Consider the following 14,550-nt stretch of genomic DNA (forward strand, 5'->3'; position numbering starts at 1 on the left):
TTTATTTTTTGCTTTTTGCAAACCAAAAGCATTGGCCGCAAATTTTTATTTGTGTTTATTTTTTGTTATTGTAAAATTTTGCAATTTTGTTGACTGGTTGACTGGTGTGCGGAACTTCAGCTGAAGGTTGAGATTTGTGCCAGTAAAATAGTGTGTTGTAGGTATGTAGTGAAGATCTATACACAATTTGTGCCTTATTTTTGTTTACCTTATTTTTTTAATCAAGCCTTATAACTTTGGCAACAATATATCTCCTCGATTTATATAGGAAGGTAGGTAATGTACATCAGCAGCTTTTTGTTAGCTTTCACCTTGTTTTTGCGGAAGGCATTTATCATTTTTTGTTTGTTTGTTTGTATTTACTTGAAATGAAGATTTTAGGTAAAATAAATTAAGTGAATTCTTATTAAAGCACATTTAATATGTGTTTAGATATAACAGGGTCATCCAGGTTCCGATTCTAGCTTCATTATGCATTTTTTTAAATTATACAAGATAAAAGTGTATTTTATTTGCCATTGCATTCGAAAGGCCGAATGATACCTATGTACATACATATACAAAAGTCTGACGTAAATTTGTGATCGTTAAGACTTTTCAAAAACGGAATTATTTCAGTTGGATTTTTTAAAGCTTTTGACGAAAGAGGCCCCACAAGGTTAAGTCCTTGCACTTGTACTGTTCTCATAAATTTAATTTTTAAAATTTTTTTCCAATGATCACGTAAAATTAATTGATAAATGATCATTTGGCCAGTTTATGGTTATAAGATCGCAGGGATTTCTGCATTTCTCATACACATTTCTCAAATTTGCTGTCAGAAATCTGAGAAAAGAACTTGCATAGGTAGTCGGATTTTCCATGAAGAGTTCAAACAGATGTAAGGAAATGCAAAGCTTATTTGATTGCTAGTTAAGAATTTGTGAATTGTGTTCATATTTTATTCTCCCACTCTGTCAACCCCTCTGAAAAAAATTCTCAGAAATCTTGGATATAATAAACTGGTTTATTCATTTCGTCTGTAGTGTTGACATTTGACACATCAAAATCAGATGTCATCTGAAGTGTCATATTATTAGTTGAATATTTACCATTTTTGAAAACAATCGAACAACTCGTCAACATTATCAATAGTAATTGCAAAAGTAGTGTTTTAAACGTAGCTACTTTTCCTGCAAGGCAAACAATCGGCAACATTGTGAAGAAATTGGAAGCGTTACAGATATGCTGCTCCAAATGCAAGTGTTTCTGATATGATTTTTATTTGACTCTATTTAAGTTTTAAAAAACCTTGAATTTGATACTTTCAGAGTTTTAAAAAAACGTTTTGGATTCAACTTTTGAGTGCTGCTGTCAAATCCAAATTTTAATTTTAACTATTTGCTCAGGATTTAAAAATGACCGTTTTCAACATAATTTTAATATTTGTTAATATACATATTTCAAAAACTTGATATAATAGAATTTCTTTCGACAACAGAATCGTTACAAGAACAGAACTTACTTTCAAACTTTTTACCCTTTTGTAATTAAACCTGTTTTAGCATAAATGATGGTTTAGCGTTTCTTTCAGATTTTTTGAAAGACAGGTTTACTCTTACAACTTATAAATATTTTTCAACTGAATTTTTAAGAAAAGGATTAAAGATTTGGAAAACCATCACTGATTTAATTGAAACAAAATATATTTCATAGATTTTGATAGCCTCATAAAAACTTTACATATACATGTCTATGTGTTTTTCGAATTTTAAAAAGTATTATCTCAATAAACTGACATTAATTTCAAATTCAGATTGGAATTAAAGCCATCAAATCCAGTGCAATTTTATTGCCAGGAAGAAAACCTTGCCGACCTGTTTCTCTCTGCAATTTTGCATCCTGCCTTTTTGCAATTTTATTTAAACTCACTAAAATTGAGAAGTGCAAAATAAAATTAACAAAAATAATCTTAATAACTTTTGTTCACATGGCTAAAAATAAACTTTTCTTTCCTCTCGATCTTATGTTCGTGTTTTGAATGCTTATGAATTTTGTTGCAGAAAGTTATGTTTGTTTAAGTATCGCTACATATGTATACGTATGTAAATGCGTCTGTATATGTTACCCATCATAGGTTGCTTCTTTCGACGCGGCGCGCGGTTATCTGCGTAAGTTGAAACTTGCATTTAATGATAATTTTTGCATACGTTTCTTTACGTATTCAAATTACAAACAACGTTTCTTTAAAAAAATAATCAAAAGTATTAATAAATGTATAGACTTTCAATTTGAGAACATGTGGTGAAGGAATTGCTGAGTTGTCTTTTGCATCAGGTAAGAGTGTGCTTTTAAAAAACACCAACAAAATATTCAAATATCTATGTTTCTTCATTTTAAAGCAGCCATCATATTTACTTGAATATTTATACAAGTAATTTTTATTATAAATCATTAAATCATCTCAACAAACAAAAATAGAAAAATTATCAAAATATAATAGAGATACGGGTATGAAAAAAATGTTTGTAGTTACCTTATATATATTGTTATATATATAACAATGGAAAGTTTTATTTAATATAATTTGAATTCATTTGAATCATTTTGACTTCATAAAATTTAATAGAAGTGTGTTATGTATATTTACGGTTAATGAAACTCACGATATAAAGCATTATTTCATATTTAACAGAAGGTAAACTTTCTCATTTAAAACAATTAAAAATTATTGCAGTGTTTATGTAAATTGTAATGAATAATTAATTGTTACTTGCTATTTTATTATTTAATAAGTTATGAGGTATGTGTAAAAAAATAAGATGAATTTCTAGTTCTTATTAGCGTCTTTGTATTAAAGTCCAAGTAAAAGAGAATTACAAGCTTAAAGTAATTTTACTGACAAACATACATATGTCCAAAGATTATTTTTTTCGCAAAATGTATAACTACAAATAAAATTAGGTGGCGCAACAGTCCGTTGAGAACTAGACTGACAACCTTCAATCATTCCTGTCTGCGAGTATAATGTTCTCAGGGATGGGGGGACCTACAGTTTTTAAACCGAATCCTAACTGCTAAGTTAAGAAAGCACTTTCCATGACAAGATTTTCATGAAAGATTTGTCAATTCTTCGCAAGAGGCAGTACCCGTGAAATAAAACTACAATATATTACTAAATAAGAAAACATTTTAACAGATATAACCCCTATTGCACTTAAACCTAAAAGGCGAAATATATGGCAAAATGCTATTATGAGTTAAAGCTTTTTGATACTTTATATATTTTTTTGAAAGCCTTGCATAACTGCCCACGTGACGATCAAATTTTCTTTGTATAACTTCAAAACGGCATAAGTTTATAAAACTTTCACTTGAACAAAATCGTAGATTGGTTCGAAAATAAAAATGAAAATTTATCCAAAACCTCTATATAATAAACCAAAATTAATATCAAAAAGAAGCTAGGATGCGACCCACACTAATAACTTCCCATCCTGTCTGTCGATTTGACTTGCTTAAAAGTTTGTAGGTTTTCGTGTTTTGTTACAAAAGTACTCAGTTGAATTATTTTTAACAATTTTTTAATCTACCAATAATATTTTGCATGTTGTTTTGTTAACGAGATTTTTAGTCGAAAACCATTTTGTACCAATTTTAGTAGCATTTCTTAAAAAAAAATTATTTCTTATATAAACAAATACAAATTGGATGAATGAAATTAATTTGGAGTCCATATCTATTTTTTGTGGATTTTTATGAAAAATTAGTTTAAAGCCAATATCTTAAAGTCTTGAAAAGATATTCGAGTCTAAAATTTTTACCAACTTTTATTAATTTTTGTTTAGCTTTTATTTTTTTTGTAAGAAAAATTGTTCATTCGATTTTTCTCCAAATTGTACCAGATGTTGAAAACATTATTCTTCGTTGCACCAAATTGTTTTTTGTTCGTACATTTTTCGAGGTAAATAATATTTTTTTTTTTTAGTTTTTTTGACTTATAAAAAAAAACAGTTAATTGGATTTTTTTTCAAAAAATATACTTGTTTGGTATCACGTTACAATATGTAATATTCAATCTAATTCAAGACTAGCTTTTTTGGTCCGTGAGATATATAAGGTACACCAACATTTTCAAGTTTTTTTTTTAAATTGCTATGGTAAAAAACCGCCCACGCAATTTCTTGAGAGCCCTTTCTAAATTTATTTGGAGTCGATATATCTCCTTGTTCTTGAGCCATGGACGAAGGAAAAAACGTCGCTAACGTACGGACGTACGAACGCACGTACACACACACGCACAGAGACATCTTTCTTAAAATCTTTTATTTCGACTCTACGGGCCTTCAACGTCGAGAAATAACAAAATTTTCAATTTGACAAATCGGCCCATTACAATAACTCCCTATGTTAAATTAAAAATAAAAAAAACACCATTTAATAGTAAATACAGTCAAACCTCCCTAAGCCGAAACTATCCTTAACTGAAACAACAGTTGGTGCTGAGCATTTCAACAAAAAAATTAGGGATATATGTATTACTTGGATTTTTGTAAGGTTGTTGAGTATGTAGTTTTTAAAAGTGATTTCGTGTGAATAAAAAATAAGCTTTTATAGAATGGCGATCCCAAAGTTAAAAATGTTAGATTTGGGGACGAAAAATCGGTAAACTACAGAAATTGAAGAGGGAATCAAGAACACCCGTAAAGCTCTTTTAAAAATTACAGCATGCATCAGTATCATTTAACTACAAGCAGTATTTTTATTTAATTTTAATGGCACAATAATCTATTCAGGCCCATCTCGAATTCCATTGTAATCGGAAACTTTTACTAATCCCGAAAAAGCTATTACCAAATACGTTCGTAGTGGATTGTTTTTTATTTAGTTAAGTTTAGTTTAAAAAAAAAAAAAACTTTAAAAAAGGAAAACAAAATCCTTCGTATTACTCGATTTTTTCCAAAACTTCCTCCTTAGCTCGAACAATTTCTTGTGTCCACTAAGACTTCGTCTAAGGAAAGTCAACTGTATCTGTCTTATTAATTTCATAAGATTTCTGCAACAGCTTTTGCTACTTCTCATTGAAATAGCCTTTCCAAATGGGTGCCTTTGAAGCTTATATTATACAACTAAAATTTGATTCTTAGATTGATTAATTTAACCTTATTTTAAAATTGTTTTTTGAATTATTTAGTTCTTTGTTCCTCAGGTTTTATTTTCGTTTGGTTTAAATATCTCCAATCAAGAATCTGTTAAGATTTAGTAGTACATTATTTTCGAAGAATTTAAGTTTTTTATAAAAAAAATATAGTTTTTGCAATTAAATTTTTCTATCAAATATTTCGTAAAAATACTACTAAATGCTGACAGCAATTTTTTTTCTCTTTAAAGTTAAAATCAGTTTAGAATTAATATTGTTCTTTATTTTAGAGATATTTAAGTTGAAAATCAAAGTTTAATAATTTTTAATAGCCATTTTCTGTATATTAAATATGATTCAAAGTTTAATAATTTTTAATAGCTATTTTCTGTATATTTTTATTTTATGTAAAATAAACTGAAAATATTACCAAATATCAAAAACATAATTTTTTAATATAGAACTAAATGGTGTTGTAGAAGAACACATTCATTGATTTAGTTTTTGTTTGCTAATTTATTTTATGTATTCATATCAATTATGAGCGACGTCATATGTGTAAAATTTATTTTTTTATTCACGTCTTTAGTATTATTAGTTCGTGAAAAATTAGAGGTCAACCAAGTTTATCACATTTTTAAAAAGACTCCTACTATAATAAAAAAAAGTCCTTTCTGCACATCTAAATATTCTTGAGATATGATAATAATAAAAATATCCTGGACTTAAACGTGCCAACCTACGAAATCTCTATAAAAATCATGAATTTTAATTCTAGAGGCTTTTAAACGTCGATACATGTCAAAATATTCACTATGACAAATTGGATCGATTACAATACCTTTGCAATTGGAAATTCCAGTTGGAAGTTAATTAAATAAAAGAATGTCATACATATATTATGTGTTCATTGGTCCACCTTTTTTATTTTCTTATATCATAAGAGTTAAGAAGATTCCTAATAACAACATCTATGCATGTCTAGGTCTACTTTCAAATGAAAGTAATTATAGAAGTTAATATATAAGTACATGCATGTACAGTTGATTGTACAAAAAGAAATAAAAGTCATTAAGTTAAGAAAAACATTTTTATAAGGCGTTATTAACTATAACGTCACATATTACGAATCTTTAGAAGCTAAGATAACGTAGTTTAAAAAAAAACTTCAAATTAGTTCACTATTACTAAATACTTCTGATAGAATTAAAGTTTGGAAATTTTATTTACCCCTTAATTTTTTATTAAATGTTTCAAAAGAGCAATATAATAACTTCATTAGATTGAGGTCTAGGACAAAAAAAAACGAAAAATCCATCTTTCTTTTAAACAAAACTCGATAACTTACTCAAAAAAAGCAATTTGACTTTGAAATTGTTTTTAATTTTGAAATCAAAACCGCTCAAAATAAGAATTTGTATTCATGTTTAGAAGAATCTATGATTTATTACTCATGCAGGATTTCCACTGCATAGCATATTCACCAACTTACGTCATTATGTCAACTCCACACAAATCTTCATCTAGGTGCGTCCAAACCCCTTCCTACTACTCACAAATTTAGTTCAAAGTCCAAACGAATTCCTTTAATTCAATAATCCATACAACTATATGTTCAATTTGCATGTTAATTTTTGTATTTTATTTTTTCCAGGTGTGCTCACAGACATACAATCGGACTTCAAAATCGGTGACGATGATGGAGGCCTATTGCAAACTGCTTTTGTCCTTTCCTACATGATCTGCGCACCGATCTTTGGATACCTTGGGGATCGGTATTCGAGAAAATGGATTATGGCAGTTGGTGTATTGCTTTGGAGTACAACAACAATTCTGGGATCGTTTATGAATAATTTCGGATGGTTTATCACATTTCGGGCGTTGGTTGGCATCGGTGAAGCGTCCTATAGTACGATTGCGCCAACATTGATATCTGATTTGTTTGTAAATGAATGGCGTTCCAAAATGCTTGTATTGTTTTATTTTGCTATTCCAGTTGGATCTGGACTTGGGTGAGTACAATATGAAAACTGTCTAAAGTAAAAAAATTGAATAAAAATCAAAGTGTCCTGCAATTAATAATGAGAGTTATATGCAACCCTGATTTAATACAAAATTTTACTAATTGAAGTCTCATTATGTCACTTGCATATTTCATAAAGTTTTGAGCTTAAATAAGTTAACCTAATAAGTTTTCTCAGTTTAACTAGGTCTGAGTGTCTGGCACGTGCTATACTTTGGGTTCGCAAACATATTTAGCAGCTTATCTTTTAATATATTAATATTTTTTTTGCAGAGCCCATTTAAAGATAATTTTATTTTTAATATTATACCATAGATAGTGAGTGAATGTTTATTGCAAATTTTGAAGTATTTTTTTGTTTTTGTTGAGAAGATAATTGTCATTTAAAAATAATGAAATTTGTTCAATGTAAGAATTATCATATTTTGGTTATCACTAAAAATACAGAAAAAAAACGATTGACCTTTGTTTGTTTATTTTGTCTTTTGTAGCTTTTAATGATAAAAGGTTAATGGAATTAATTGATTTCACAGGGGAAGATACCTTTTATTTAAGATTTTAACATTCACTCGGTACCTAAAACAAAAAGTATTCTGTTCAAAATATCAGATAAACTAAATACAACTATGCCCGAGAAATCAATGACACAACAAAAATACTGCAATTCTGTTGGATTTTTATTATTATTTTTTATTCATAGCCTAGATTGTCTCAGTAATGAAAGCAATGATTTAACATGCGGAATAATATTGTTTAAGTTTTACGAAGAAAGTCACTTAGCTAAATCTCTTTTGTGGATCAAACAGCTTTATTAAAAAGGGATATCCGTTTTGTGGTTACAAAAGTAAGCGTAAATAAAACACAACAATTATTTTTGTTCATGATGTTCCTTTTTTATTCAAAATTTGGAACGTTGATATGATGTATGAAACACTACATCATTTAAATGACCACCTCGCGAACTGTTGCAAGCATCGATTCTTTTGAGGTAATTTTCGACCACCTTTGAACACATAATGGACGGTATCTCAGCTTTATCTTGACGAATGTTGGTTTTGAAATGCTCAAGAGTTAAAGGTTCATCTCCATAGCCACGGTATTTCGCGAAGCCACACAAATCCAGCGGTGTCAAATCGCATGATCTTGCTTTCCAGTTGATGTTGCCACGACGAGAAATGTCTCTTGCGGCCAGGCCAGGAAATGTCTTTTGCTATAACACCATATTTGCTCGAGTTGTGTGGCATGTGATGCAGTCTTGTTGAAACCACATTTGTTTCGGGTTTTTCAAATTAGTACTTAAAAATTACAAAATTGGAATTTAAAAGGAAAAATCGTGATAAGCTGAAATTTCGAAATACAAAAGTTAGGGAAATTTTCTTGCCTCACTTCAATCAACTTTCCAGTAAAGTTGCCTTAGTTGGAAATAAGAAACTTGCCTTAAATTCAAATTCCTTATGTCTGTTCTTTTTCTAACTCTTGTTAACAATGGTTAAGATTGTTACGATTTGTAACAACATGACGTCACTACATCATTCCTAAACTCATTTTGAAGTGTCGAATAGTTGCGATTTGTAAGAATTCGCTACTCAGCTTGTGGGCTGAGTTGAAAGTGTTGAACTGTCAAAGTGAATGATTTGTTTACAAATAAGTAATTGTTTTTTTTTTGTTGGCTTACGAGAAAATAATGATCCTCAAAGCAATTTGTTACTACGAATTTTTAACTGCCGTTCGTTAACAATTCGTAACAATGACATTTGAACAATTTTTTGACATAGCAACAGTAGTTAACATTTGTTAAAAAAAGAACAGACCTCTTATGTCGTGTCAATCTACCCAATGAAATTTAGTCTAGTTTTACCAACCCTTATTGTATTTGTCAAGGATTGCCAACACTTAACTTTACATATTGCAGTAATATTTTTAAAATGTTAAATGTCTGTGTTTAAAAACTCACAATGAGAATTGTTTTTAATGTTGAATTAAAAATTAACTTTAACATTCGTTTTTTTTATTTTTAAAATCAATTGCCTACTAAGTTCACTTAAATTCCCATTTCGTGCATAATTGTGTAACTTAGTTACATCATAACTTTGTAAATTTTGTCTATATTACTGTGAAAATAATTAAATTTACAAAATAAAAGTTTAACAAAATTAACCTCATTGTTGAAAGACTTCTTTATATAATTTAATAATATCTAACATCAATATTCAATTATTATAAAATGTATGAGAACATTATTAAAATGATCACGCAAAAAGTCGTTATTTGACACTTCGAAAATCATCCCTTAATTGAATAAATTTCATGTAAAAATGATTGAATTACCGTGAGACATTGATTTATTATCATAAGAAAAAACGCACTTAATCAACCATTGCCGCCTATACGACCCTAACCTGATATCATGAATATATAGTACCTAACATTTATAATAAAGCATTGATTTCTTTTGAATTGTCTGTCAATTAAAATGATATTCAATTGACATTTTATTATCCCTCTGTTTTCTCAAGTAGATACCTATGAAATGCTGTACTCTCGCACGCTCTTGAATATTTTAAGAACGAAAATTAAATTCACTTAAATAAATGGTAATGATGAACTTTTGATGTGGGCATTTATTCAAACAACCCATAACTACTTTATCGTCGTCGTCGTCGTCACGGGAGGTCAGTGTCATCATCACACCATATAAAAATTGTACAAATTACAAATAAAATAAAAAATAATTGCTAACTCTTACTCATGATGCATATATGAGAGAAGGAATCATCATCATTGATCACCCCACAATTATTTTTGGTTGTGAATGCGCTAAATGCGGGCATCTCTGCACCAAAAATGAATCAATAAAATCATTTTTAGGCAAATGATAGACTAATTGAAGATTTAATTAACACGAAATATATCGTTTAGCTTTCAATTTAAAATATCGTTTTTTTTCGTGGATAACTTAATCAACCAAAAGTTAAAACAACATCAGTTTAAGCAATAAATAGTAATTAGTGAGTTTAATTTAATTTGTATTTAATGATCTTAAAGACATTTTTTTCAACTAAACATTTATTAATTTTAGAATATCATTTTGACGATGATGTTTCGTTGATATACAAAATGCAAGTTCTAACAAAAAAAAAATGCTTTATCCATAGTTTAGGCTGAAGAACGGCTTTAAGAACCTAAAACTTCTTAATGGCCTGCAGTATGGCTTTCGTACGTAGCAATTACACCTCTACCTGTAAACAAATCTGTTTCAAAAGTCGTTGACATAGTTTGGTATCAAGCTCTCGTGAAGAACTAACTCTAACTAAAAGACCAGTTGGATTTCCCCAATAAAACAGCAATACCATATTCAGTTTTCACAAGAGCTTAGTTTTTGACCTTAAATCAATTATAGATATTCTTTTGTCAGACGTACATCAAGAATGTATTATTTTGGTATTCAAAACAATTCGCAGAGTACATATACAAAATAATAAGAAAATAATTTATAACTAACCAATTTTCCTTGGAAATTATGAATTTATGTGATTCTTTTTTGCTGATTCATACTAGAAATTTGAACTTCTCATTTTCAGTGAGAATTTAAGCTGAACAAAAAAACGGAATCTAATTTCTTGAAATTTTGTATGTATTTATTGTTAATACTACATTATATGTTTAAATTGAAATGTCATTAAATATGACCTTTTTTATATTTTGTATATCATAAATTTGCATTAAATGTACGAACTTGATATTTTAATATTTATGTACTTGTTTATGCTTTCATAAGCATAAAGTAAATAATCTGATTTCTTTTTCTCTTGACCTGAGAATTGGCCATTAAAATTCAGAATAAAAAATTGCAAACATAAAAATTGTTGAATTAATAGCATCATGCAATCTCAACAAAAAAATAGTTTCTGAGAAATATGAATAACAAAAAAGAGGCTGGAATTTGACCCACACTGACAACTTGACATCTGCTGCCGTCTTTCGTTTTGTCTAAAAGTTCAACAAAATATTAACGACGACATTTTGTGTGAAATGAAAAAATTTAAAGCCAATCAGCAGGTTCCCGAAATGGATTGAAATGAAATCGAAATTTTAATTGAAAATCGATTGAAATCGTTTTCAGGGTTCTACCATTCGGTCGATTTCATAACTTCAAATATTTTTTAAAATCACTTTAAGTCGTCAGTTAATTAATAATTCAGTTGATTTTCATAATTTGTATAAATTCTTATGTTTTTTTTGTTCTGTGCTTTTCAATAAAGTTAATATAAAATACTAGTTGTTTTTATTTACATTGTGTTGATGCTTAGCCTTTGAATGTTTCAGTTTTTAAAAGAACATTGTTTTACTCAAAATGTTTTGGAAAAGAAATTTGTCTTGCTGAAAAATTATTTTAAATGCTTTGTGTGTTTCCTCAACTACAATGTAGAAGCTGCAACATGTCACGAACCAAGTGCATTATATAAAGAATGTAATGCTTATTTCCCTTTAGTTAAAATACTACCATTTTTAAACGATTTCCTCTTATCAAATTCAAATCACACCAACTTACTCTGTTCTGGAATACAAATCACTTGAAAATTACGAAAATTTACTTCGTTTCGAGTTCGAAAAAAAAAAGATATCGACTTAAGTGAATTTCACAACTCCTATTTATATTTTGAATCGATTTCAAATTCATTTCGAGTAAAATATAGAACATACATAGTTGTATATCTTTCTTTGTTCTCATAATAGTTGTATCGAAAATCATTTCTTATTAGTTTTTTGTATTTTGTAAAAAGGTTGTCAATTGATTTTTTCTAAAAACTTAACTAAACGGCAGCAACAATATTTTGCATATAACCAAATAAGTTTGATTTCAATGTCTGCTTTTATTTTCGAGATTCTTAATCGAAAACTAATTTTTAAGAATTTAAGTAGCATTTTTTTAAAATTCCTAGTTCTTTTATACAAAAATACATATTGAATTTTTTTTGTAGACCATAATCTTATGTTAACAACAAAATTATTTTCAATTTGAAGTAAATTACCTTAATTTATTCACAAGATATCTAGAACCAAACATCAATTTTTACCAATTTCGCGTATTATTTTGTATTAGATCTTAATTTTCGAAAAATTATATCCCGAACGTACATACGTACGTTCGCTTAGTCCAAAAAGTCTCCGTACAGTTACCTAATTCTACTGTTTTTTTGAAAAAAAAAATACTCGTTATAAATGTAAAAACCAAAGTGGTAACATTTCAAAATAGTTAATTTCCACCTTCAACTTTTTACCAAATTAAAAAAATTGTGATTGTGATTTTCAAGAACCTGTTTTTAATAAATTTATAGTAAATATTTTACCTCGAATCAACAAAAAGAAAGGTGCTGTACGGAGACTTTTTGGACTATGTGTACATCTCTCTTAAAAACTTTTGTTTATATATGGACCTTCAAAAGTCGAGAAATATCAAAAATATCAAAATTTTCAATTCGACAAGTAGAACCGATTAAAATAACTCCGTATACGAAATTTATAAATATAAACTCCAGCATATTTTATGACATAATTTAAAAAAAATTGAATTTTAAACATTGACTGTCATAGCTTAAACATTAGACCGAATTGAATATTATGGAAACAGTATTTTGGGTTGCATTAATGTTAAAAAATTACTCATCTATTGATCACAATTATCGTCCCTTTATCCGGTAGAATTTCATTTAAGCAAAATGAATCATTCGTCGAAGTAAAACGATGCGAAATTCTCCGTCTATATCGCTAGCCGACCAGCGTTTGGGTTTTCGACTAACAATCATTCATCTGAAGTCATAAGACAATAAATTTCTTTATTGAGTACATCGAACAAATATTTCACTCTCAGTTTCTTCACAACTATTCTGTTCTTAGTTTAATTCTGATTCATTTACCTACAACTGTTGTGATAATTCTTTTTATAAGCTTTACGTCCCCCACAAAAAGTCCCATTGAAAGGAATAAGTTTATACCGTACTTTTCCCCGACTGGTTTACAAGTAGATTCGTTTTAGAATTTCTTTTTACTTAGCTTTTAGGAAAACAAATCGTACCTTTGGGATTATTTTTAAATTAATCAAACAATATATTTGTTGAACTTAAATCTATTTGATATTTAATATTGATTTGCACTTTATTCTTGATTTTACTTAATCCTCATAACCATTTTAATTTCAGTTACATTGTTGGTGCTGAAACAGCTGCCTTTGCTGGATCATGGCGATGGGCCTTACGTGTCACTCCATTCCTCGGAATCATCGCTGTTGTGCTATTATTCCTCATCGTTGAACCCGAACGTGGTGAAAGTGAAGGATCGCACAATCTCGAGCCTACAACTTACACAGAAGATATCAAAGATCTAGTCAAAAATCGTTCTTTTATGCTGTCAACAATTGGTTTCACTTGTGTTACTTTTGTTGCTGGTGCTCTAGCATGGTGGGGTCCTAAATATATTTATCTAGGACTTCGTATGCAACCTGGAAACGAAGGACTAACACAAAAAGAGTAAGTTATATACTTCCTTCGATGAATTCTCTCTTAAAATTTCAGGACTAATAAATTTTGAATCACAAAAAAAAAGCGTTTCGTACCAGTTCGGTCTAATAGCAATGACAGCCGGAATAGGTGGTGTACCTCTGGGATCATTTCTATCGCAACGTTTTCGAGCAACTATACCAAACTGTGATCCCTATATATGTGCCTGTGGATTACTGCTGTCATCGCCAATGGTTTATTTAGCACTTATTTTACCAAGGACCAGCTCATTCTTCTGCTATTTGTTTGTATGGCTTGCACAAATTACTCTGAACATAACATGGTCCATTGTTGCCGATATACTATTGGTAAGAGAAATAACTACATTCATCGAAGAGAAGTGATCTCAGAATGAAGCAACAAAAACTCTCCAAGAGCTGGTCAGCTGATTATTTTGAATTCAAACAGAGCGTTACCACCATCATCGATTTGAACAAAACATTTTTTTCCGTTTATGAAGATTTTTTACTGAATTTTCTAAAAGATTACTAATTTTCCCAAATAATCTTTATTTCAGTGTTGCGTTCAAATTTGGTTCACTGACAATGGTATCTGGTATCATTGGTGTTCCATTGGGAGCTTATCTTTCAAGGGCTCTCGTCAAACGAGTACCAACTGCAGATCCATTGATATGTGCATTTGGACTGTTTTTCAGTATACCACTCATGGCTGGTGCCATGATAATCGTGTCGAAAAATAGCACAGCTGCTTATACAATGGTATTTTTTGGTGAATTAGCTTTAAATTTAAACTGGGCAATTGTTGCTGATATGCTGCTGGTAAGAATAATAATGCGTGTTGTAATTAAACGCGAAATTAGTTTTTTTTCTCTTAATACACCAAACCCTAAT

General features: G+C 29.3%; 1 protein-coding gene across 2 annotated transcripts in view; it reads left to right on the plus strand.

The window, feature by feature from the left end:
- The window catches only part of LOC129949319 (protein spinster), a 46,119-nt gene that overhangs the window by 23,067 nt on the left and 8,502 nt on the right, over positions 1-14,550 (plus strand). Inside the window, exons 2-4 of one of the 2 annotated variants that reach the window (XM_056060706.1) lie at positions 6,774-7,131; positions 13,343-13,669; positions 13,746-14,007. In XM_056060706.1, coding sequence (XP_055916681.1) covers positions 6,774-7,131; positions 13,343-13,669; positions 13,746-14,007 — 947 coding nt within the window. Of the gene's footprint in view, positions 1-6,773; positions 7,132-13,342; positions 13,670-13,745; positions 14,008-14,216; positions 14,479-14,550 lie in introns of both variants that reach the window. The other variant, XM_056060707.1, reaches the window with a different exon arrangement.

This window comes from Eupeodes corollae, chromosome 3 (genome assembly GCF_945859685.1).
Source record: "Eupeodes corollae chromosome 3, idEupCoro1.1, whole genome shotgun sequence".
Classification (NCBI taxonomy): domain Eukaryota; kingdom Metazoa; phylum Arthropoda; class Insecta; order Diptera; family Syrphidae; genus Eupeodes; species Eupeodes corollae.